Source organism: Pelophylax lessonae (genome assembly GCF_965119305.1).
Source record: "Pelophylax lessonae genome assembly, chromosome: 2".
Lineage (NCBI taxonomy): Eukaryota > Metazoa > Chordata > Amphibia > Anura > Ranidae > Pelophylax > Pelophylax lessonae.
The window spans coordinates 706407607-706435000 of NC_138769.1; the positions used below are offsets into that span (position 1 = coordinate 706407607).

The following is a 27394-nucleotide window of genomic DNA, read 5'->3' on the forward strand; positions in this document are numbered from 1 at the left end:
TTCCATGTCCTAATTTTTGTGCAGAAGTTTGGAGCAATAATTATATATATATAGATTATATCTAATAATCACACTGCAAAAGAAAGCAATACGGATCATATATGGGGCTGGATATCAGAGTTGTATAAAGTACTCGAAACCCATACTTGAGTAAAAGTACAAGTGCTCGATCAAAAAGTGACTTGAGTAGAAGTGGAAGTGCTCGATCAAAAAGTGACTTGAGTAGAAGTACTAAAGTATTCAACATTTTTGTACTTAAGTATTGCAAGTAGTTTTTTTAAAAATGTTGCTACTCAAGTACTGAAAGTAAAAGTACAAGTACTGTGTTATGTAGTTATTCAAGAAAGAAGTCAAAAGTTTGAACATCATATTGTTTTTTATTATTTCAAATGCCGATTTTATTTATACATACAGTAGCATTTATTTTCGTATGCGCTGATAATACAGTAAACCCCCCTCCATTGCGGGGGTTACGTTCCGGACCCAGCCGCGAAAAGTGAAATTCCGCGAAATAGAAAAACCCTATTAAAATGCATTGTAGGCATGTTTTTTTACTGTCACTGTACGTGTAGAAGCATTTTAAGGTCTTTAAACACACTTTTAAAACAATAGAAACTCATTTAAACACATAAAAGATACTAAGAGACAGAGCAAGAGCTATGGAAAACACAAAAATATTTCATTTTTAATGATTTATATAGTAAAATAACATTACAAAAAAAAACGCGAATTACCGGGACCGCAAAAACTGAACCGCGATGGAGCGGGGGATTACTGTACACATGTTTTGAGCTTCATGAAATCTGCCATCTACTGTTCTGGAGTACAGTAGTGAAGTAGTTCTACTTAGTTACTATACATCTCTGCTGGGTATAGGGATCACACAACCTCATTATTCTTACAGTCAAAACTGCGAAAATTTAAGGATGTGGTGCAATTATACACAGAACAAATAATATTTAAACCAAAAAAACAATTAACTACCGGGAAATATAAAAAAAATATATATTAATTGGGGGGGGGGGGATATAATCCAAGGGGAGCATTGGATTTCAAGACTTTTGACTATTCGAACAACTAGGAAAAGTTTTTGTATGTCCATTTGTGGAGTGAAACTGTGGAACAGTTTCAATGTGGAGCTCAAGAAATGTCCAAACAAAAAACAATGTAAAAAAAGGTATAAAGAGAGGATTTTTGGTACAAGAATGAAGGGGTTTGAATTATTTCTGTTATTTACTGTCTGCCTTTTTTGCTAGTGAGTTATTTTTTGTTTTATTTTTGCTTTTGTTCGGATGTGTGTACATGCATACGTATGTATATGTATATACTGTATGTATCTATGCATATACTGTATGTACGTGTGTCTGTATGTATGTATGATTGTATAGGAAGATTATTAGTAATTAGTATACAATAATATAATTATTTATTATTGTATTACTTTATACTGATGGAAAGCTAGATAATGTATTATTAATATTTGTGGAGAAGGGGTGGAATTAATTAAGCTGGTACTTCCTTTCGGATATATCAACCAAATTATTTTGTTTTGGTTCACAGTTTTATGTTCGTCGGAGTATAAGCCTCGGTTCACATTACTGCGGCCGCGGCATTCGCATGTAATGTCGGAGCGCACTGCTCCTTCATTACATGCGATCGGCTGTGCGGTGCGAGTTTAGCCATACACTTTGTTTGGCTAAATTCGCACTGCACCCACAGCAAACACGCACAGGACCCTTTTTGGCAGCCGCATCGCCTTCGGATCGCACAGCGGTTCACACTTGTGCGATCCGTTCCTGTGCGAACTGCACGATCGCACTGCGATATGCGATCAAACTGGGGGTGTCGTTAAGATTACATTGACACCCCCAGCGTATCGCATATGGCAGTGTGAACTGCCGGGGGTGCGTTTGCGATGCGGGAACAGGCTGCGGATTCGCAGCCTTCCCGCATCGCATAAGTGTGAACCGGGGCTTACTGTATGATTACTTTGCAATTTCTTTTTTATGTTTGGATTTTTTACACGTTCGAAACAAACTACTACTGCTACTTGTATTTTGCTGACAAATCACTTTGAAAAACATCCCGTAGCATTTCTGTCCATGGCTACCTAGAATAAGGGCAGATAATTAATGTAGCGTTTGCTTCATTGAATTCATATGCCCTTAGCTTAGGCATGCAGGCAGGAGCGTGTGATTATCAGGGAAAGCCCCACCTCCCCTTCTCCCTTCCTGAAGACTCCTGAGATGTATGACTTAGTTTGCTTAGGCCTGGAAACCAAGAAGTAACTGAAGAAATATATATAAAAAACAAAAAAGTAAAAGACAAGTAACTATAATATACTTTCCTATCCATTTACTAATGCTAGCAGCATGAGGATTCAAAATAGTCATAATGTTGATAGAGAGTGAAGTTCCACTTTAATGGAGAAAAACCCAAATTTTATTGGTGGTCAATTGAAGTTTGACACATATATATGTATTTTTCAAGCTGTAAAGTCTAGTTCTTATTAAAGTCTGCTGTTTCTACAATATGTAGATACATAATCTCTTTGCTTTGTCTGCCCAGGACCGAGTCTACCGAAGAATGATGTAATTGTCGCCGTCAACTGGACCGGGGTCTACTTTGTGGATGAGCAGGAGCAAGTTCTTCTAGAACTTTCCTTCCCTGAGATCACCGCTGTATCCAGCAGCAGGTATTTGGTCTGGGGATAGCTATGCACCTATAGACACCTAAGACATTGCTAGGAGTACCTGGGACATGAACATACTGTAAATCTGGTGATCTTGTGATTCAGGACAGATGACAATGGTTTAGGGAGGCACAGAAAATCGAAAAGTAGGACCGCACTCGAGGCAATTTAGTTGAAATCAATAAATTTCTTTATTCCTCATAGATGAATTCATACAGACAGTGCAAAACAGACATGTGGTTATGAGTAAGCGATCGTCTGTATCGTGAAACGCGTCAACCTGGCATGTCTGTTTTGCACTGTCTGTATGAATTCATCTATGAGGAATAAAGAAATTTATTGATTTCAACTAAATTGCCTCGAGTGCGGTCCTACTTTTGGATTTTCTGCTATTTCGGACGACGGATCTGACCTGCACCGGGCTCATTTAACTACACCTGAGCGGCTTCTTTCTGTTTATTCCATTATCTAAGAGAGGCGCAGGACACTGCTTTCAGGGGGGGGGGGGGGAGCAGGACACTACAGGGAGGGGTGATGTAAAGGAAGGCAGAGGGCACAGGACACTGCTATGGGAAGAGGGGCAGAGGGCACAGGGCACTGTTATGGGAAGGGGGGCAGAGGGCACAGGACACTGCTATGGGAAGGGGGGCAGAGGGCACAGGGCACTGTTATGGGAAGGGGGGCAGAGGGCACAGGACACTGCTATGGGAAGAGGGGCAGAGGGCACAGGGCACTGTTATGGGAAGGGGGGCAGAGGGCACAGGACACTGCTATGGGAAGGGGGGCAGAGGGCACAGGACACTGCTATGGGAAGGGGGGCAGAGGGCACAGGACACTGTCATGGGAAGGGGGGGCAGGGCACACTACATGGGGGGTTTAAAGGGGGGGGGGCAGAGGACACTATGGTGGGGGACACTGTTTGGATAGGGCACAAGACACTGTTATGGGTGGCGGGGGCAGAGGACACTACAGTGGTCGTGATGTGAAGGGGGGCAGAGGACACTGCTATGGGAAGCACAGGACACTACAATGAGGGGGGGGGGGGGTTGGTGATGTGAAGGGGGCAGAAGACACTGCTATGAGGGGGGGGGTAGCAGAGGACACTATAATGGGGACGTTATGTGAAGTGGGGCAGGACACTGGTATGTGGAGGAAGAAGACACTACTGTATGGGAGGGAGGGCAGGGGACACTACTGTGGGGGAGGGGGGGGTTGAGGATGAGATGAAGGGAAGCAGAGGAAACTATTTTGGGTGTGGGAGCGCACAGGACACTATGCTGTATTTTTATTGGGGGCTTGATAATTTTTTAAAGGGAGTTGCTCTCCCCTCCCCCTTACCCGGGGATCTTTGATTTCCTCCATGTTGTCCAGGTTGATCTCAACCTCTGGAAGGTTGCCTACCCTTACTTTAGACTAAGGTTTAAAAAGTTATACAAAGGGCCAATATAAATGGGCACATAAATATATATAGGAGATGCCAATACTGATTTGTTGTTTTTTTTTACAGTGCAAACTTTGGGGGTTGAAATTCTGATCCTAGCTTCACCTGGCTTTCAGTTACTCAAAGTAGAACTATAGGGAAAACTTTTTTTTCACGTTGGATAGAGCAAGGGAGGGTTTTAACCCCTTTTGGTATTTTTTTTTTTCTGCCATCTATATTTTATTGGGGAGATTTCCCTTCACTTCCTGTCCCATAGCCAAAACAGAATGTGAGTGGAAATCCCTCCAAAGTGAGGGAATCCCTGATTGTCACCAGGGTCAGTTGAACTAGTGTGCCCATTGGAAGATTTTCCCTCTATTCCTGTTCTGGGGACAACCCAAAATTTGGGATTCTCTTTCACTTGATGATAACAGAAAACAGGACAAACAGAGTGAATCGCCCTAACGGATGGCACAGACCGCTATAAAAACCTGACCGGTGTTGTAGTCCCTCTCCACTCTATCTGAAGCTAAAAATAAAGTTTTACCTTTAGTTGTACTTTAAACGAATCTGCATAAATGCTTTCCATACATGTTACAATATACTGTATATCATCAGTATACATTTTCAAAAAAGCTACACTTTTTATCAATAAAAATCCTTAAGCTTCAGTCAATTGCCTAGACTGCAATGATGTCATAACTCTGCTGCAGGCGGGGGAAAGCATTTCCTCTGTCCCCCCCCCCCCCCCCCCCCAGTGTTTAGACTGTGTATTGTATCCTTAAAGCAGGACACAACGTGACAGGCTGCAACACTGTAATAGAAAAAAAAAACACTCAGCCCAAAAAATTAGGGTAAGTATATCAAATGGGATTTTTTATGTACCATAGAGAAGAAATTAAATATGTCAATAATAATACTAATACTAGTTTAGGAGTAATTCCAATTTTTTTGAGAAACATTTCTCTCTAGGTGATATATGTACATGCACAAGGATTTTAATAAACTTTGTTCCAGATTCCTACCCATGGGCGTCCGCAGGTAGGGGCAAGGGGGCGGAATCTCAACTTCCCCATAAATAACGAATTATTTATGTATGTTTTGCTTTTTTGTCTGTTGTTTTTATATTTAATAAAATTTACTGATTTTATCCTGCCTTTGAGCACCAATTTACCTCCAGGTACCATTAAAGTCCCACCCCAATCCCTAGCCCTCCTTCTGCCACTTCGGTGGCCATACACATCAGAGATTTTCTGATATCTATCAGGTATTTCAGGTGATAGAAGGGGCCAAACTATTTTAGGTTAACAAATGCTTTAAAATAAAGGCGGCCATTTGCCCTTTAAAAATAAATACTCAAAATAAGTATAATGACTAAGCCCCTCCCCTTCATGACATTGTTGAAAAGGGGCGGGGCATAGGTGACCTTAAAATTATGCCCCCCCCCCCCCCCTGAAAAAAGTTCTGCGGACGCCCATGTTCCTACCTTTTAGTTATTCTGAAGAAATAGCTGTTTGTTTGTCTGTGTCCATGTGCAAAATAAATTTGAATGGGAATGATAAAATCAAGAAAATGCACTCAAAAATATCAACTGAGTTGATATTTTCGAGTGCATTTTCTTGATTTTATCATTTTATATTGATGTACTGTCTTGTCCTCACCTCCTATGTGTAATAAAATGTACAATTTTTGAGAATTCAGATTTTTCTCCATCATTTTGCACCGTTAAAGTCCCACTTTGCCCCCCTCCATTGTAGCTACTTTAAACAAAGGGATGTGGTGCTTTCTACTTCATCTCTAGCAATATTTCTTTAAAATTTTTGTTATTTTTAAATATTTAAAATGTTTTTTTCCTAAAACTTCCTTTAAAGTGAAGGTGCGTGTTATACGCTGATAAATACGGTATATATATATATATATATATATATATATATATATATGTTTTTTTAAGTCAATGTGATGTGATTTTGCATCGAAATCACTAGGGGCATTTTTTGCATTGAAGTAAGTGGGATCCTTTTTTTCATTAAATTCAATGGAAGCGATTTTACATTGAAGTCACTAGAGGGCATTTTTTTCATTGAAGTCAACGGGACACGAATTTGCATTGAAATCAATAGGATGCATTTTTACACTAAGGTCACTAGGGGCCGTTTTTGCATTGAAGTCAATAGGCCAGGATTTTGCATTGAAGTCAATAGGACGCAACATGCCATTATCGTCATTTTTTTTCTTATTTTATCGGCAAAGTGCCGATTTCCCTACTTCCAAGCGTCCGATAATTTTCAGTGGCCAAGATATTGGTGTATCCCTAGTAATTGTAGCCAATGTTATTTTTCTAAGTTCCCCAAAACCAAAAAACATTCTCCAAATATTTACACCCACCGCTCCATAAAGGAAAATGGAGGTTCCGATCGGGTCAGCCTGAGAAACGGACAGACAGATCCAATTGGAACATTCGTGTGAAAGGGGTCTTAAGCCCCATACACATGCGTCGAAAATTGGCAGGGAATTTTCGTCCGACGACCGATCTGCCGATTTTCGGCTTGTTAGTATGGTGCTTCCGACAACCAACTCCGACTTTTCGGCCGAATAAAATCTGGTGTGCAGACTATAAAATTTTTGTTGGCCGTCAACACAACGTCTGATTTTCGTGCAGTCAGTACAGATTTCGGCAGACAAAAATCTGATGAGCAAGACTGGGCATGCTCAGTGAAGAAAGAACACAAAGAAAGCAATCCAACACATGACATCACTTCTGAAGTTGAATTTTGTTGGGCGAGAAAATTTGTGTGCAGTCTAGGCACATTCCAACCAACAGACACCACTCTGGACAAAAGACGGACGATCGGTCGGCCGATAATCGTTGCGTGTGTACTAGGCTTTAGTCTGTAAAGTTGAAGGTTTTTCCAAGCCACTTCTTCCATATACCCCCAACAATTAAAGTATAACCACACAGGTAGCACATTCACCTTAATCTAGTCATCAAGGAAAACCCAGTCAACAAAGGAACCCCTCTAATTTAGTTACATAACCCCTTCCCTGGTGTCTAGGATTCTTTGCATGTGTTAATCTTTCAACTCACATGGCTGAATGTGTGATATGTCAAATAACTGGGGAAGAGACATTAAAAGAGCAGGGCAGGTTGTGCTGAAGGCCTCCCCTCCTGTTTAGTGATGGTTGCTCCACTTTGACGTTGATGGCTTCTTTCTCGCACTTGTGAACAAGTTGTCCCCTCTGTCCAAAATATGCACCTCACTATCCTCAAAAAAATGTCCTTTTTCCATGAGGTGTAGGAAAGCTGCAAAATTAAAAAAGGAGAATTTCCCCTCCTATGTTGGGCCACTCGTGGGTTGAGAGGTTGTTTCGTCTCCCCGATGTGCACGGCTTTGCATTTCTCACTACAGTGTTTGGGTCTAAAGAATGTGCATGCTGCTGTCTCATTGAATTGCGGGGCTTGAGGGAATCAGTGATGCCACATTTGTTAAAAATACTTCTGAGGTTTTTTTTTTTACCTTCTTCAGTATTATCGAACAAATCCATTTGAATGCAACTTGCTGTTATTAGTTAAACCATGACCTGGGTAAACGAGAACCTTCAAAGTTGTCACCAATATAAATTGCCAGTGCACAATTTCTTCCAAAATATGTTGCATTTATTTGTGTGTTGCAGTCACATGGTTTTGAAATCACAGCGGGTTCCTTCATCAAGGCATTGTGGCATGTCTCATTGCTTTTATGAAGGAACCCACCATGACTCAATAATGTACCAATTTGTGGATACAATGCATTATTTAATGTGACATTTTTTGTGAAGAAATTGGTGTGATGGCAACTCACACTCAACGGCCACCTAATTAGGTAGACCTGTTTAATTACATGGTAACACAAATTGCTAATCAGCCAATCATATGGCAGCAATTCAATGCATTTCGGCATCTAGACATGGTAAAGACGACTTGCTGAAGTTCAAACCGAGCATCAGAATGGGGAAGAAATTGAATTTAAGTGACTTTGAATGTGACATGGTTGTTGGTGTCTGAGTATTTCAAAAACTCCTGATCTACTGGGATTTTCACGCACAACCTTCTCTCGGGTTTACAGAGAATGGTCCGAAAAAAGAGAAAATATCCAGTGAGCGGCAGTTGTGTGGAGGAAAATGCCTTGTTGATATCAGAGTTCAGAGGAGAATGGGCAGACTGGTTCAAGATGATAGAAAGGCAACAGTAACTCAAATAACCAAGGTATGCAGAATACCATCTCTGAATGCACAACACATCAAAGCTTGAAGCAGATGGGCTACGGCATCAGAAGACCACACTGGGCGCCACTCCTGTCAACTAAGAACAGGAAACTGAGGCTACAACTCACCAAATTTGGACAATATGAAAGCATGGATCCATCCTGCCTTGTATCAACGGTTCAGGCTGGAGGTGTAATGGTGTGGGGGATATTTTCTTGGCACACTTTGGGCCCCTTAGTACCAATTGAGCATCGTTTAAACGCCACGGCCTACCTGTGTATTGTTGCTGACCATGTCCATCCCTTTATGACTACAGTGTACCCATCTTCTGATGGCTCCTTCCAGCAGGATAATGCACCATGTCACAAAGCTCCAATCATCTCACCACTGGTTTCTTCACCATGACAATGAGGTCACTGTACTCCAATGGCCTCCACACTCCCCACCTCTCATCCAATAGAGCACCTTTGGGATGTGGTGGAACAGAAGATGGTCGTGCAGCCGACAAATCTGCAGCAACTGTGTGATGCTATCATGTCAATATGGACCAAAATCTCTGAGGAATGTTTCCAACACCTTGTTGAATCTACGCTAAGAAGAATTAAGGCAGTTCTGAAGGCAAAAGTGGGTCCAACCCAGGACTAGCAAGGTGTACCTAATAAAGTGGCCGGTGAGCATATGTTTCCTTGTCTGCTAGCACCTAGAAAACAAGGTCCATTCCCAGTTCGCGGTATGATGGAGATATCTCAGTAATTTGCCTGGTGTTTTTGACATTTGGCGAGCGGCCTCCAAAAGCTGGATCTAAATGACTGTGCCAGTAAGGTGAAGCTTGGTGCTGTGCCACCTGTACCAGGTGCACAACAATGCCTTCCTTGGTGCAAATTCAACTGACATTGAAAAGTCAACACTCTAAGGGTCCATTCACACTACACTCTGTCCGTCAGAGCTCACATGATCCCAAGTGTCTTTATTGGTACAAGCTTGTCACATTGCGTTGGGTTACATTTTTTTTTTTTTTTCGACATTCCTAATAATTTTCATGGAAAACTTCAAAGGACATTTCGTATTTGGTCCCTTCCTACACCTTGGAGCCTGTAACTGTTTGCATTCCCAGTGCAGAATCGCTGTTGTTTGGCGGCAGTGTCACCTCTGACAAGCATAACCGTAGTGATAATTATCACCATCCTTAAACAAGGTTTTTGGGTCCATCATCTTTTGATAAAGAGAGAACAGAAGGGTAATTTCTGAACCTTGTATCATGATCTGCAGTCACATCAAGATGAGTTTTATGAATATCCTGCATGTCTCTTGAAAGGTAAGATGTTTGCAATATATTTGGATAGTAAACCTCATCAAAGTCATTTCATATGGCATATGTCATGCAATGCGTTGTGTGTGCATGATTCATACTGATCCATCATTACCATTAACTATTTCCCTTCCACGATAGCTTTGATCTTCTTGAAATTCTGTCGCCCGGTCTTCAACTGCAGGACAGAAAATACAGGGGGGCTGTGTCACCTACTGAACGACTTCTAGTAACAATGTGGTAAGTTTCGTATACGTTATACCTTCTCTTTTTTTTTAAAGTGGTCCTAAAGCCTTAAGGTTTTTCACCTTAATATATTCTATGCAGTAAGCTGAAAAACCTTCTCTACTGCAGATTTCCCCCCAGCCCCCCTTATTTTTACCTGAGCCTGATCCAGCAATGTGCACAAGAGCAGTGGCTCCTGCTGCTGTCTCCCTCCTCCCTGGGCAGATTGATAGCAGCAGCAGCCATTGGCTCCTGCCGCTGTCAATCAAATGCCGAGCGCGGGGGGGGGGGGCTCTGTGTCAGACAGGGTGGCTCGGGAGCAAACCCGCACAGGTGCCCCAATGGAAAGTGGTTTTCCCTGCTGGGGTCACTTGCCGAAAAGGAGGAGCCTGGAGCGCCCGCCAGCAGAGGACCCCAGAAGAAGAGGATCGGGGCTGCTCTGTGCAAAACCATTGCACAGAGCAGGTAAGTATACCAAGTTTGTTATTTTAATTTTTAAAAAAATAAGCTTTAATATCACTTTATTTTGTAATGCTGCCTCCAACATGGAGCAAACATTGTCCAGCTTGTTAAAGAAGGATACACAGGAATCGAAAATCACCCAGTTCGGCAGTGGCTGAATTTTGTTCTGTGTGTAGCTCTTCTGGTTCGACCGAAGGCTGCCGATGAGGGCCTTGGATGAAGGCTTGGAAGGCTGCCAATGAGGGCCTTGGATGAAGGCTTGGAAGGCTTGGAAGACTGCCGATGAGGGGCCTTGGAGGTGAGTATAGGTCCACTTTACCTTAACGGACACAGTAAAGCTACCTGTATGCTAGCAACCAGTGATGAAATTATTCTATCATTTGGTGCTAGGAGACGGGTCGCATTAGTTGAACATCCAACTGAACATAACACAAGCCAGTTCGTCTTCAAGTATTTACCTTCTACATTCTCACAAAAGCAAGACTTTTTTAAGTTTTGGACAGAGTGGAGAGGTGTTAGAACCTTTGTCAGGTTTTTTTCTTTTTTTTTTTGCTGTCTGTATTCCCGTCAGGGACATTCACCAACTCTTACCATTTTCATTGAAAGTGAACATAAAAGAAAATCCCAAATTTGTCCCCAGAATAGTAAAAACAGCGTGGAAATGTGCCAATGGTGACCTCGGGGGCCCAAGGGATTCACTTAATTTGCAGGGATTTCCTCTCACTTCCTGTGTTGGCTATGGGAAAGGAAGTGAAGAGAAATTTCCCCATTTGGGATACCGTATGCAAAAATAAAACTGACGGGTCATCCTCCCTTACTCTATCCAAAAATTTTAAAAATTGCCTGTAGTTCTACTTTAAGCATATTCTTAATGTGTGCACTACAGAAAAAAAAATCTGTGAGAAATTGTATCTAAAAAACAAAAAACCAAACTTGAGTCAGGCTTTTCTTTATTGTTAACAAAAACCCATTGTGTCACAGGTTATAATTGTTTATAGTTTTCTTTTGGTATTTTTTTTTTAGACCAACATTTGCAACAAAAACCCATTGGAGTTGATTTACTAAAACTGGAGAGTGCAGAATCTGGTGCAGCTCTGCAAACAAATCCACTTCCAGGTTTTTTTGTCAAAGCTTAATTGTAAAAACTGAAGTTAGAAGCTGATTGGCTACCATGCACGGCTGCACCAGATTTTGCACTCACCAGTTTTAGTAAATAAATCTCATTGTGTCAGAAGTTTTTTATTATTAGCCCTTTTTGATTTTGTATTTTTTCATTTTTTTTCTTACAAAAAATGTTCATATAAGATAGGCGAATGCCCCCTTGATAACACCATCAGCAAAAAACAGTATTAACTAAAACATAAAAAGGAAAACTGAAACTAAGAGAGGGAGTTGTTATCCTGGGACTGCTGCGAGCTACTCTCCTTTCCATAGACTCGGTTTTCCATTGATGACTTGGTGGGGGACTGGCAGAAAATTTGGTTGAAGGCTGCGAATAAGTATGTTAGTAGGGTGGGCACCCCTGCTGTGGTTGTAATGAGAAGTTGGTGGTCGGGCTGATGGGGGAGGACCAGACATAATGGACCTGCTGAACCTTGGCAGGATGTACCGATTGTAAGAGCAAAGTAGGTCCATCTTGTCTGTATGCAAACCCATCAACCTGTGACTTGGCATTTCTTCCATAAGGGGAATACAGGTCATAAAGTTAAAATGTTCCCCTCCTCCCCCTTCCCTCCACTCCTCTATGGAAAAAATTTTGTGCATTCATAAATCCTTCAGGCCACTGATTTTGAGATCTGGATATATTTAATATTTTTATATCTATGTCAATATTTTAGTTTATGTGCCATTTAACTTATAGATATTTTATCTAGTAATCTATTCAATTGCATACATGACACACGTCCTCTGATGGACAGGAGTAGCCCAGATTTGGGCGTTAGTTATATGAATGCATTTGGGCAGGGCGACATGGGCCGCCACCGTATGCACACACCCCTGTGGGGGAGGTTCTAGGTCTAATTGTACCCTGACTAAAAGGTCATTGTCGGTATATTAAGAAAGGGCTCAGACATGATCTGTAGGCTCTGAGGAAGAGGCTAAGCCTAGAAACGCGTAAGCCATTTCAAGCTTTTGAGGACGGTACATCTTCCGTTTCTGATGCTGATGACAACCTATTATTTCGATATGCACATACTATGAACTCATTTGTGAGTATTTTTATCTCTTTTTTTTAATAAAACCTGTTTGGAGGATAATGCGCTAGGCAGGTGTGCCCTTGTGTTTCTTTTTTGATTGCACTGATTTATGGATCTGTGACTAAAAACCACTGGACCACTTGTGCTTTGCCTTGGCACTGTAATTCTTGCTGATGGTGGAACTGCACCTCTTGACCTGCCCGAAAGTCCTGCCCCTTCCAGTATTAGTGGCAGTGGTTGACTGAAACCACAGGAGCCTCCTACACAGTACTCCTTGTCCTCTTCAACTTCCCTCTCCAATACTGCCTCATTAACAAAGTTACTGTCAGTTCTGTGTAACAAAGAGACAGAAAAGAAAGAATATAAACTCTTCATGTTAATTGTGGGTGTCACAGCTATGTAGCTCAGTCCACTGATGTACAAAGCTCCATATTGGAGTGCAGAAATTCAAGTTGTGCAAAATAAGCATAGGGGTAATGTTTTTTAGAGGCTGAACCACTACGATTCTTAGTCTGTTGTTTATGTATCTCTCTGAAAATTGCCACGCATTGTTTGCCATCTGGTTTTCAGCGAGAGAATTAATTTGTTTTCGTTTTTATTTTCCAGGTTTCCTGCAACTGTCAACTCATTTACTTCCATCCATTTGGAGTTTCTCCTAGGAAAATTTACCATCCATGACATGGTGCATTCTACCTGCAAAATAATATGGCGAAACTTGAAGCAAAGAGTCATATCAACACCTACAGTGGCAATGTGGACAGATGTTGCAGAATTATTTTGGTCCCAATGCAATTTCCCTAATTGTTTTGGTGGAATGGATGGGAAACCTATCCGAATCCAAAAACCAATGGGTAGTGGAAGCAGATTTTTCAACAATAAGAAATATGTTTCTGTGGTTCTTCTTGCAGTTGTAGATGCTGATTACTGCTTTGCCTATATTGACGTTGGGGCTTTTGGAAGCAGTATTGACTCTTTAAAACTTGCCAAGATATTGTCTAATAAGCAACAATATATTCAACCAAACAAGCAGTGGCCTGGAACCAGTCAGCCAGCCTACCCATTTGTTCTTGTGGGCGATGAGGCATTTGGCCTAGGAGAACATCTTATATGTCCATCTTTGCAGAGGGGTCTAACACCTGCAAGGCGAATATTTATTGATCGGCTCGCTCGTGCACACAAAATGGTTGTGTGCTTGTTTGGTATACTAGCAAACAATGACGTATACTACACACAGCTCTGCAAATGACCCACAGAATGTACAAAAAATGTCATAAAGACCAACTGTATGATAGACTACTATAAAAGGGAGATGGATTGCTATAACTTTGGAATGAAATATTGCCAGGGGAAAACGTGGGCGCCCTTACCATATGTGATCACATGGCTGAAAATGTTATGTCCCCTCTAGGCCAGGTTCCATGGCAGGAAAGTTTTTCCTCATAGTACTGCATTTCTCAAAAATCATTACCTTTGTTGCCTGCATTAACGATTGTCACAATTGTATTGAGTTGTAATTTGCATTGTGTTGTATCATGAATTGTTGTTTATTAAAAAAAGCATTGCTATGGCAAATATTTTTTTGGGTCTCATTTCTTTAAAGATTGCATTAGGGGGTGTGGTTTGCACCAAAAGTGGGGAATTTTTACTCAAGGGTAAAAGCTTGATTACTCTTACTCTTCTGATTCTCCCAGCTGCGCAGCTGTTTGGTGCCAGATTTGAGTCTTCCTCCCATTGTCCAACAACGGATGCCAGTGCATCTGGCATGAATCGACCCTAAAAGGACTGTCCTTCAAATCATTCCTTATTGCAAGGCATTGCAGAATATGATGTACAAAAAGTTAAAACCTCTGGCTTACACGTTTTGGCCAATCCTGTGATAAAGGCCAAGACTCACATTTGAGGGGCAGTAAAAACCCCTAATGCCTCCCCCTTAAACTGCAATAGGAACAGACAGGTTTGTACACATGTGTTGGCCGCAGCAAGAAAAAAAACCCCTGTCATTTTTTGGCAGGCATTACAACCAACCAAATGTGATTAATTTAAGTTAATGGTGCATATTGGTGCGGGATTTTAAGGGGTTATACAGTTGGTGAGGAGATGACATAACACCTCCTCACCACCTGTAAAAACTATCTTAAAAGTGATCCACTGCGAATCATTCTTCAGAGGGCTAATACTAGTGTAAACAAGCCCCAATAAGGGTTGAATTGAAGCGGTGTTGCTTTTGAGTGCTGGCTTTTCCATATCTGAAAGATTGCAGTGAGCTGAAAGGGTTAGTATATATGTCTGCATTTGGATGGCATTGCTTTGATACAGCAGGACAATGCATCTGCTTGTGGCGCCCTCTTACGGCAGCATTCAGAACAGTGTAAAATGCAGTTTGAGATAACCTGAGCATTCAAAGTTCTCCGGCATTCAGCACCTGTATGCAAGCCCTAAACTATATATTTATTTGAAATTGCCATTTATAGCATTTTTTTACCCTTTAATTAAAGTGATATTAAAGTAAACTTTTTTTGTATTCTTGTTTTTATTTTTTGTCTGAAATAACTTACTGCAATAACCACCTATCATTGGAATATTTTCCCTCTTTCCTTGTTCTGGCAACAACTCGTGTGTTGATTTCTTGCCTCACTTTCAGTACTAGTGAAGCAGTTATTGGGACAAATTGAAAGAGTTAATCTCCCTATTGGGGAAACATACAGTATTAAAAACGAGCAGGGGTTCTAATCCATTATCTTTCTACCCATAACAAAAATAAAAGTTCTGATTTTAGATACACTTTAGCTTATTATTGTGATGCTGTAAACTAAGATATATGGTGTTATATTTAGTCAGCTTGTGAAATATGTTTTTTCCTAACACTGTTATTTTTTTTTTCTCTGCCATTGTCTAATGCTGGCCATGGTAGGGGGAGTAAATTGCAGGGTCAGAGTTTTACCTTGGCTACCATTAAAGGCGATGAGTACACCTTCACCTCCAACAACGCAGAGGACATCAGAGACCTGGTTGTGACTTTCCTGGAGGGACTAAGGAAAAGATCCAAATTTGTTGTGGCTCTTCAAGACAATCTGAACCCAGGTATGGCTGGAGGGACAAACATTTGTTTTTCAAAGTTAGTACTCAGGAAAGCATCTTTGGCAACCGATCATGGGTCAAATTCAGGTGTCAGATGATCTTTATTGTGGAAGCTATGTTCAAAAATGCAAGCAGAAATCAAAGGACAAGTCAACATTATTTTCTGTAGGCTTTATGAAGCTGATCTTTTCCCAATTCCATTCCTTGTTTTGCATTGTGTCTCTGTGCAGAAGCCTCCATCTTAGTAGAGACAAGGCTTTGCTTGCTCATGTCAGAGATGCTCCCTTAATATCTACTGATATGATGACTGGTGGAGTAATTCTCAAATGACAGCAGAAGAAGAGTAGAAAATACAGATCCATGGAATGAACAAAGCAGAAGCAGGGAAATCCTTGCACTACAGGTCCTCAGGTGTAGCTTCCTCTCCAGCAAGGAGAACAAAGAGTAGCATGGTAGTGACATCACCAAATCTCACTCCAAATCTGGTGAAATTAGCAGTCAGGGGTAGGAGCGTCTTAGATCAGGAGTGCCAAACTGGCGGCCCTCCAGCTGTTGTGGAACTACAAGTCCCATCATGCCTCTGCCCGTGGGAGTCAGGCTTGTAACTGTCAGCCTTGGAATGCCTCATGGGACTTGTAGTTCCGCAACAGCTGGAGGGTCGCCAGTTTGACACCTTAGATCAGTGGTCCTCAACTCCGGTCCTCGGGGCCCACTAACAGGCCAGATTTTAAGTATTACCTTGGGGAGATGCAGACTAGAATACTGCAATCACGGAGCAGCAAATGAGATCACCTGTGATGTAATTTAGTTATCTTGCAAACCTGGCCTGTTAGTGGGCCCCAAGGACCGGAGTTGAGGACCACTGCCTTAGATGATCTCTTAGTTTGCCTTAGATGATCTCACAGTACAGAAACACGACTACAAGGGTCAAGGCACTGGGGTGCCTAGTTAGAGAAAGTGCATGCACTGCTATATTTTAGGAGAAATACAAGATAAAAGGTAGATATTTCAACTCGTTCTTGCATGTACTAAAGCATTCATAGTACTGGGCCTTTCTGTTACAAATTACAATACAAGCTGGTTGGAATTTTTTCAAAACTAAACTAACTTCTAGCCAACCAGACAATGAGGACTTTCACAGAACTATATATGTCAGAGTAAAGGGTCGATTTTGTAATCAATGGGAAAAGTGAAATGGTGGTGATTTTGGCAAACGCCTGTCAAGCTTACCCATTGAGATCAATTGGGTTGCGCCACAACTGAAAACCAAACACTTGACCCGCGATCCTTTAATGTAAAATTGCCATTTGTCAAATAAAACAAAGGTAAAAGAAAAAGAGAAAACAAATGTCAGGAGGCAGCAGTTGTCATACCACCCTCTGGTAAGTCAGTAATAGGGAGATGATCACCTGCAGGGAAACCAGGCTATACTGGTGACTAGTATAGTCTTCTGCTTGACTTTATAATCAAAATAACTCAATGCTCAGAAAGGATGTCCTTGAACTGGAGAGAGTCTAGAGAAGCTAACAAGAGGCTGAAGGACCTCAGTTATGAGAAACCACTACAAACATTAAACTTATTCTCACTGAAGAAGAGATGCTTGTGAGGGGATATGATTGCAGCATACAAATCTTTAAATGCTGACTATATCATTGGGAAGAAACTATTTAAAGTAGTCATAATGGCTTCTGGTTTCTGTGTGCTGCCCCCCCCCCCCATACTCACCTGAGATCCTTCTCGTTCCAGCGATGTGCATTGAGCCTCCGCTGTCTCGGTACTCCCTCTCCTCATTGGCTGATACACTCAATCACAGCCAGTGAGCCAATGAGGAGAGATCGGTGAGTGGGCCTGAGCCGTTGTTCTCTGTGTCCTATGGATGCTTAGAGCAGGGCTCAGGAGTGAGCACACACAAGTGTCCCCATAGCAAGTTTCTATTGGGGGCACTGGTCAAGGAGAAGGAGTCAGGAGCGCCAGCAGTGGACCTGCGAAGAAGAAGATCGGGGCTACTCTGTGCAAAATCACTGCATAGAGCAGGTAAGTATAACATGTTTGTTATTTATTTATTTTTTTTAAAAGCTGAACCTAATATCACTTTGAGTTAACTTTATTTAGTTGGATGAGAAGTAGTTCAATCTTTAACTGCGTAAGGGTTTCGTTACTGTTCGAGTGGTGGTGTCAGTGGGGAGTGTAAATAAATTAAAAAAAAAAGCACACACACATATTTAAAGGTTAAACTGGATGGGCCGTTGACTTTATCCAACCTTACGACTATGTAACTATAAGTGCAGGTGCATTTTAAGGCAAAGGAAGCATGCGAAGTGCAAAAAACATAACAGGCTGACTTTACAGTGATAGCTGAATATGAATCCCCAGTGAAAACCTTTGCACTGTGCAATATTCTTTATGATTCTTATGTTAGTTATTCATGCACCAAGTATGTGAAACCTTTTTTCTCTGTTATTTATTGGGATGCATTGTTTTGTCCATGCAGCAGGTGAAAATTCTGGATTCCTCGGCTTTCAGAAAGGAGATCTGATCATCCTGGATCAGGATACAGGGGAAACTGTCATGAATGCAGGCTGGGCTCATGGATACAATGAACGGAGCAAACAGAAAGGAGATTTCCCCACTGAGATTGTGTATGTGATGCCAACCGTCACTAAGCCTCCCTCTGAGATTGTGGTAAGTTCCTTCCAGGGGAATGGTCCTCCAAATTGTTGGAAATGCTCCATGCAGTGGTCTGATGTCTTCCTCTTCTCATTTATACATGATAAGAGAGAAAGAAAACATTAACCACCAATGTTCTGCTTCCACTCATCAAGCAAGTTGCATGAGAAATAGTGGTGGGTTGGATCCTGATTCCTTCTTCATGGAGACATCTACATTGTGATCAGACATGGGCTGTGGCAGTGTCATTCTCTTAAGCATTAGCATGACTGCACCATCGGCCTGAGCATTCATATTAATGCTTGCATGTTTCCAGTGGTAAGATTATGCTCAACGTCCAACCATCATGGCCAGCAATAAACCAGATTGCAGAATTAGAGACATGCGAGAGCAATAAAGCTGAAATCCAGGCTTAACAAATATTGTCTAAATACAAGAGCCATGTCTATTCTTGGTGTGGTTTTCCAGATCTGTGCCGTAATCTAGTGTGAAACTTTTGCTCTGGCAGGAACTTCCTGTAATAAAGACCGCTCACTGCTGCTCTCTCTCCTTGTGCAGGGTGACTAGTCTGGTCTCTGCCCCCTCCTATAGTTTCCTACAAGCAGCCTGTAGTGGGTGGAGCCTACTGATCCCTCCCACAGTTCTGCTCTCTGCACAGGTTATATGCAGCAAAATGATGATGTCACCTCTATTATTAGCATTTGTTGCACATAGTGCATTTATTTCCTGGGTATTGAACAATCTATTTGAATTATAGTTTTCTTGCCCAGATTTCAGTTTTAAAGGATATCTGTAGTTATGGTACAGTTACCCTTTAAATCCCCCCCCCCCCCTTCTAATTAGGGATAGACTGATATGGTTTTTTCAGGGCCAATACCAATACCGATATTTTGGTCACAACGTATCAGTATCGTCCGATATGGGCCCATATTTTGTACATTTAAAGTATGAAAAATGAAGACAATTTTTGACACAAATCTGGTACTGAACATGTTAATTTTTGTTTAATGCTTAATGGCTGGCTTGCTGGCACCCTGTGGTGGGTGGGTGGCTGGCACAGGGACTGTGGATGGCTGGCTGGTACAGTGCCTGTGGCTGGCTGGCACAGGGCCTGTGGGTGGCTCGCTATCTGGCACCCTGTCTGTGGGTGGCTGGCTGTCTGGCACCCTGAGGTGGGTGGTCGGCTGGCTGGCTGGCACCCTGTGGTGGGTGGCTGGCTAGCACAGGGGCTGTGGGTGGGTGGCTGGCTGGTACAGAGCCTGTGGGTGGCTGGCTGGTACATTGCCTGTGGCTGGCTGGTACAGGGCCTGTGGTTGGCTGGCTGGCTGGTACAGGGCCTGTGGGTGGCTGGCTGGCTCACTGGTACAGTGCCTATGGCAGGCTGGCTGGTACAGGGCCAGTTTGTGTGGGTGGCTGGCTGGCACCGGGCTGCTGTGGGTGAGTGTATGGCTGTGATACACTCCCGCGAGACTAGTCCCGACTCCAGACGAGGCTGCCCAAGGCAAGGGAGGCGGCCTAAGAAGGCAGAACGATGTCACAAAAATATTGGCAATATCGGCCAGTTCCGGCGCCAATACCGATATATCGGGGAAAGTGCATATCGGCCCCCGATATATTTCGGCCTTGCCGATAATCAGTCTATCCCTACTTCTAATCTAATACTTGGCTATCCTTATGCTTCTGAAATCTCCTCTGGAAGCTGCACAGCCACTGACTGGGGTGTTTGAATCTGCATTTTTTCCCTGTGGAGAGGGCATTCATAGATGCATAATGAAGCACAAGTAAGTAAAATACTGCTTTGCTGGTGGGAAAAGGGGGTCTCTTAAATGATACCTGTACTGAAAGTATAGTGGTCTTTTAAATGTAATGCATGCCTCCCACATTCCCTTTTATAATAGAAAAAAATAGGAAAGTATTCCAGGTGTGGGTGCTACAATAATCATATTCCTGTCGCTGTGTGTTTATCAAGGCATTGGTTACAATGACCCCAGATGAGAAGCAAGATGTTGTGCGGACTGTGCAGATGGCCCCACACGAGCAAGAGGAGAAGGTTAAGCCATACACGCTGGAAGAATTCTCCTATGACTATTTCAGGTTAGAATATCATCATTTGACTGCAGACACATACAGTATATATTATCCTGTGTCCCCAATAAGCCACAAAAAAAAATTAAAAAAAAGAATGTTATTTGCTGATAGGGTGTAATGTTGAACCGAAGCTGAACATTAAGTTGAAATCAGCTAAATTCATCTCAGGTGCATCAAAGCAAAAGGTGTTCAATGTCTTACAATCCGTTTTCTTTCTAAAGCAGCCACAGCCACAAAGTTGAAAAGCCTATCCCCTGCCAGCATGCTGAAGAGAATGTCCCTTAGTCTCTATGTGGAAGCAATGGTCTCATTTCAGTTCTCCTCCCCATTAATCCAGACCTATAGCTCTGCAATCAGCCAAGCTTATGCTAACTCCTAATTGGAAAGCTCTGGTCAATGACTCAGTAGGGTGTGTTTCAGATTTCTATAAAGAGACCACTGTTTCCCCACAGGCTTTCCTACAGGCTTTGGCTGCTTTCAAAAAGTAAGACTTTGCATACTTTTTTTTGTTTTGATGCACCTTGAATGTATTTAGCTGATTTAAACTGTAAGTTCGATTGGGCTTTAACATTGTACTCTTGAATGCAATGCACCTAAAAATTAAATTCACTGGAAGGCCCTGATCTCTGTTGCTATGTATGTAAGGAGGACATTTTCCATTATTAATTTTTTATCTGCACCTAACAAGGTCTGTGGATGTTCAAGCCTCTGTAGAACTGCAAATTTGAGTAATGGTCATTTCGGGATGTCTCCATTTTGAATGAGTCAAGTAGTTGAGCAAGCATGAATGCATTGACCAGAGTTGGCATCAGATGATCAGATCAGGCAAACCAGTTTTTTCCACTTTGTTCTTGGTTTTGGCTGCTGATGTTCTTCTTTCCCCACTTTCCTTTGCACAGACTGAGCCAAACATTACTATTTTAATGGCAGTCAGACATTTAAGAGGATAGTCAGACTGTTTCTGGACACTGAATCAGTCTTGTCTATGGGCCTGCTCTGCTTGGAGCACTCCATTCCTGACCCTAAACAATGAAAGAGATATTTATGAAAATGGATGCTCCGAGCACCCACTTGATACCAAAACTTAGTTTTATATTATCTATAAAAATCTTTGATTTTGCAGAAAGGTACTTCCCCTGTGTGCTTCAACACCTAGCAAAGCCACTATGTGACGAAACATGTTTGGTGCACTGGGTGGAGCAATTTGTGATGGGAGCTGCATTATTTGAATACAGATAGAAGTTATGAGAAATGTAAGTTGGAGAGATTGACAAAGAACAGAAAGGTAGTTGGCAAAGAGATAATAGAGAGCACTAATGAGGAGTATCAATAAGACCAAAAACAAGCAAATACATAGAAACAAAGCCAGTAATTTGATTCAATGAAAAAATTAGCTACTGGTAAAAAGAAGAAGAAATGAGATGATATTTACTATGAAAAAAAAGAAAGGAAAATATGGATTATCTAATATATATTGGAATGTTTTTGTACCATTCATAAAATAAGGAAAGAGGAAAGAAAGCACATTTTGAAAAAGAAGTGTTGCCAATCATGTAGGTTCATATGTTGCATAACCCCCATTATAGGAAACACTATTGTAGGAATTCAGTAAAACACTTTTCTGGTGGTATGGCCCCTTTAAAATGGCCTGTGTCAGATTTAAAAAAATCCCTGCCGCCAATTTCAGTAGCTTTAGCAATATGTGTGACAGATTCCAATAGCTCTTAAAAGTGCCACTTTTACAAAATTGCACTATGGCTGCAATAAATTCAGAAAGATACCTCCAGTTCATAAGCAGTAATACTGGAGGTTATTAAGAACAACTGAGTTAGCGTACAGAGACAGGCAGAGTAGCTGTCTCTGTATGCTGCTGTGTAGCAGAGCAGCATATTTGCCATCACTACCCCCTCCCGTCCCCACCTTTCATTGGTGGTCAAGGATGCTGTTGGCTTCACATTTAACAGGCTACTAGCAACCAGTGCCACTGACAGTGAGTGAAGCCCGATAGAGAAACATCAGGCCCATCAGGTCTGCTCTTTCCTTGTGATTGACAGCAGACAATAGGTGGATTCTATAGCCAATAGCAGGCTGTCTACTGGCTAAGGAATCCCCCCCACTGGCTGCGGTCAGTCACAAGGGGAATGGACCAGAACTAGTATCTTTGAATCCCCATTAGGTTTCACCCACACCGGCTACAAAGCTCCCCATCCACTGCACTGTCTAGGGCAGGGGTGTCAAACTCAATTTAATTATGGGCCGCATCAGCATTATGATTGCCCTGAAAAGGGCCAGTTGTGTCTGTAGGACTAGATGTCCAGAGCATTCCCTACCCAAGAGCCTCTCCTCCATCAGAAGTTGGGTCCCCCAGTGCACCCCCATTGCCTTGTGCTGCTGCTGGGAAGAAGCTGGAGGCAATGCTGGAAAGCAGGAAGTACAGGATCTTGGGGAGGACCAGAGGAGGGCTGGAGCTCTTCTGCAGCTGCAGGAGAGGTGTGAGAGCCACATATAAAGGCCTGGAGGGCCAGGTTCGGCCCGCGGGCCTTGTGTTTGACACATGTGGTCAAGGGGATCAAGTGCCTTCAGTGCACCTCCAAATACGCTGCTTGACTCAAGTTCATCTACCTGTTTTAAGCAGGTACATGAATCTATCTTCGGCACTGACATTTGTCTTTTTCCCCACTTCAAATCATCCCCTTCTCCCACAACAGTGTCCGCTGCCCCTTTCCAATCATCCCCCCAGTAATATACTGTGCCCCCCCCCATTGTAGTGTCCTCTGGTCCTCCCTCCACACACACACACACACACACACACACACACACACACACAAGTTAGTGTCCTCTGACCCCCTACACCAGGGATCTTCAAACTATTGCCCTCCAGCTGTTGCAGGACTACACGTCCCATGAGGCATTGTAAAACTCTGACATTCACAGACATGAGAAGGCATGATGGGAATAGTAGTATGTGAACAACTGGAGGGCCATATTTTGAAGACCCTTGCCCTACACCGTAGTGGCCTCTGCCTCTCCTCTGTAGTGCCCTCTGCCTCCCCATAGCACTGTCCTCTGCATCCTCCCCAACACACAGTAGTGTCCTCTGCCCCCCATAGCACTGTCCTCTGCATCCTCCCCAACACACAGTAGTGTCCTCTGCCCCCCATAGCAGTGTCCTCTGCACCCCCACACACAGTAGCGTCCTCTGCCCCCCATAGCACTGTCCTCTGCATCCTCCCCAACACACAGTAGTGTCCTCTGCCCCTCCATAGCAGTGTCCTCTGCACCCCCACACACAGTAGTGTCCTCTGCACTGGGGGCTGGTTTAGGTAACTTTTCATGTTAACAAGCTGACAATTGGTTGCTAGGACCTCCTAGCAACCAATCACCTGCTGGTTAACTTGCAAAGTTACCTAAACCAGCCCCCTGTTCCGCCCTCCATCCAGCACTGTGCTACCTCTTACTCCGCTCTGCTAGTGAAGGGAGAGTGGCGCTAGCTGAGACTGGGGGAACAGCTTGGCACAGACCTGATCGTGATCTACCTGTTGGCTTCCCGCGATCGACAGGTAGATTGCGATCAATGGGTTGCCGACTCCTGATCTAGTGGATAAAATGCCAACAGCATTTGGAAATATCCCTTTCATTCCATCTCCTGTAGAGATACAACTTTAGAAACAGTAGATCTGATTATGAAGATATACTGACTCAGAAGAAGCATACAGCCAGTGCAAATAAAGGAAAGCCAGAACTCCTGAGCTGAATGCTAATTCCAGTTCAGGGACTCGGAATGTATTGAAGCATTTAGATCAACATAACAGGCATCTTCAAGAGGTTAGTTTTCCCACTGGGGAGATTTCTCCTAACTTCCTCTCGGAAAAGGATGTGATAGAAAGTTACTCCAGTGGGTGTACAGACTGCACAAAAACATTTTTATCAGTACACTGGGGAAGGGCGAGAGCCTCTCTCTTGTTATAATTACTATAGTTACATGGTTACATAGCTAGTCAGGTTGAAAAAAAGTCACTGGGACACCAAGACTATCTATTCCTTGGTGTTCCAGTGACAGCAGATCTTCCTCTTTCTTGTCTTTGTGGGGTAGATTTACTAAACTTGGAGCACTCGGAATTTGGTGCAGCTGTTCATGGTAGCCAATCAGCTTCTAACCTCATCTTGTAAAAAATTAAGCTTTGGCAATAAACCCCTGGAAGCTGATTGGTTTCTGTGCAGTAGGGAGCCTAGTTCTGCACTATCCAGTTTTAGTAAATAAACCCCAACGTGACAGTTTTTGGAAATAAGGGGAAATTTTCCCTATGGGGGGTTACAGACAACAGTGAAAACAATAGGGACATATCCAAAACTGAAAAAAAATAAAAACGTTGGCAGAAGTTGGGTTTCCATGCACTAGTAGGATAGGAAAGACGTCAGCTCACAGGGAGAACAAACTGTATGCAGATAATGTCACTTGAACGCACGTGTACCAAACACTCTGCTACTGTACTAAGCGCAGGGCCGGATTTATACTTTGTTATGGCAATGCAGGTGGGTGGTCCCTGAAAGATATAGGGACTGAGTGCTAGCATTCACTCAAAACTAAAACATGTGGCCAGATGGTATGGTCCATCTATAGGCGCTTTTCCACTGCATGGAACCGAACGTTTCGGCTCGCTTTTGCACTTTTCCACTGCATGGTACCGCATGGTACGATGTAGGAACGGTTCGGTACGGTACGGTGGCGCTTTTCCACTACATGGAACTGAACGGTACGGCTCGCTTAAACAGTACCACCTGGGTTGTGGTTCCAAGAGGGCCGTACCGGTACCATATCCCACAATCCTTTGCATGCAGCCTTGACTGTTTGTCACTACTAGCCACTGATTGGTCAAAGAATCGTTGTTATCCCACCCACTTACTACTTTAGTGGAAAAGCAAACCATACCAAACCGTACCGAACTGTTCCAACACCGTACCATGCAGTGGAAAACCAAACCGAACCAATCAGGGCCGAGTGGAGCCGAGCCGGTACTTGCAGTGGAAAAGTGCCATATGTTCCGTTTACACCAGTGCAATTTCAGATGCCATTGGCTCCCGCTGCTGTCAATCAAATCCACTGACACTAGAGGAGGGGGTGGGGCCGAGTCCTGCTGTCTTTGTCAATGGACGCAGCAGCAGGACTAGGGAGCGCACCCGCACAGATGCCCCCATGGAAAAGGGCTCTCTGTGGGGGCACCTGATGAAGAGGAGGAGCCAGAAGCAATGCTGGGGCACCCCAGAAGAAGAGGATCAGGGCTCCTCTGTGCTAAACCCTTGCAGGTAAGAGCAGGTAAGTATAACATGTTTGTTATTTAAAAAAAAAACAAAAAAAAACCTTTACAATCACTTTAAGATGTGTGGAAGAAAAAAACATCACATTCAGACATCTGTTAGCCTGCAAACTTTCTATGCATCTAATAACTTTCTCCTTCTGTAAATAGGGCGCCTCCGAAACATACACTGAGCCGCGTCATGATCACTAAAAACCGAGGGAAGGACAAGCTGTGGTGTTACACCCGAGAGCCAATCAAACAAGGCCTTCTAAGGAAAGTGCTGATGAGTGATGAGCTGTCTCAGGAGGCCTGCATGTCATTTATCGATATCCTTTTAATGGAAAACCAGTTGCCATATTTTATTGGGTTGGACCTGCCCATAACATAGTCCAGTTTTTATGTTATAAAAATGTTTCCATCTACAAAGATCTCAGGTAATCCAGAGAGAGAGGAAAAATAACATTTAAAGAGTAATGTAAAAAATAGCCTAGGCTATATACAGCGCTTGCCTCAAATAAATCAATTGTTTCAATACATGTGAACAATAGTGAAAACTTATCTTTGCAGTATATAGTGAAAATACAAATCAATTAGACACATAAAAATTGTTAAATGTCCCAAAAAAATATAATTAAATAAATAAATAGGTCTTTTCAGGTGGTGATCAATAAATGTGAATAGGTAATAAATTGGTGGTGATCAAGTGTAAAAGTGCTTCGTGCTCAATAAATAGAGGTTTGTGACTTTCGTGACGTGGATTCCTCTTTTCCAGTGGCTTGTGGTAAAAATGAATGACTTACCAGACTTATTGGGTCCTATATGCTGTATAGCACTAGGACCTACAGCTCTTGGAGGCCGTTCAGGCCCAATTGGAGATCCTCTTTGTGGATAATCCTAATGGGATGCAGGTTTGGTCCCTCCTTACCCGATCTCGATCATCAGAATATGGGGTTAAAAGAAAGGCTCCAGATAGTATAATATAGTTTAAAATGTTTATTCATCAAACAGTATTAAAAACAGGAGCGAAGAAAGACTAAAAATTCCAAATTTGCAGACAGAAGACGCTAACAGGCACCTCCTAGCAGAGTGGCGAGCGGAGTGTTTCGGCTTGTGTTCCACGTGGTGCGTAGCGTGCTGACGTGCGTTCAACAACCTTGACGTGTTTCGTCACTTCCTGTGACGTTATTAAAACCTTTTTGACCTTTTGATAACGTCACAGGAAGTGACGAAACTAGTATAGTGTCATCTTTTTTCAATATAAAGAGTAATGCAATATGTTTTAAAGTAACTGTCTCAGTTGAGATCTCAGTTAGGTCAGCCATACATGGTGCAAATGTCTTTCCTGCAACCAAGGGTTGCAGGAAAGAAATTCTCACGATTCCCCCATCAACACAGACAGTGCTGACAGGGGACTCAGCAATTGTCTTCTCTTGGCAGGGGCAGGCGGGGGAAGCCGTCCACATCTGGAGGAGAGAGTGGTTATCGCTGGTGGCTATAGCAGCCATTAGCAATGATCACAAAAGAATCTGGCAGGCTGATTGTACCCACGTTGATCGATCGATCAACTTGGTACATTCAGCCTGCCCATTAATGGTTTGAATCTCAGCCAGTTTTTGCGGAACCAGCCTGAGATTCGAACCATGTATGACCAGCTTTAGGGGTGATAGCTGGCTGGTTAAAATAACACTTGGTTATGAAGAGGTGTGTTCTCCTCTC

The 27394-nt window shown here is 42.7% G+C and overlaps 1 protein-coding gene across 2 annotated transcripts in view; it reads left to right on the forward strand.

The window, feature by feature from the left end:
• The window catches only part of MYO7A (myosin VIIA), a 299552-nt gene that overhangs the window by 230596 nt on the left and 41562 nt on the right, over positions 1–27394 (forward strand). Inside the window, exons 33-37 of one of the 2 annotated variants that reach the window (XM_082245915.1) lie at positions 2569–2695; positions 15460–15629; positions 18118–18308; positions 20263–20387; positions 25847–26015. In XM_082245915.1, coding sequence (XP_082102041.1) covers positions 2569–2695; positions 15460–15629; positions 18118–18308; positions 20263–20387; positions 25847–26015 — 782 coding nt within the window. Of the gene's footprint in view, positions 1–2568; positions 2696–9804; positions 9904–13154; positions 13964–15459; positions 15630–18117; positions 18309–20262; positions 20388–25846; positions 26016–27394 lie in introns of those variants that run through there. The other variant, XM_082245914.1, reaches the window with a different exon arrangement.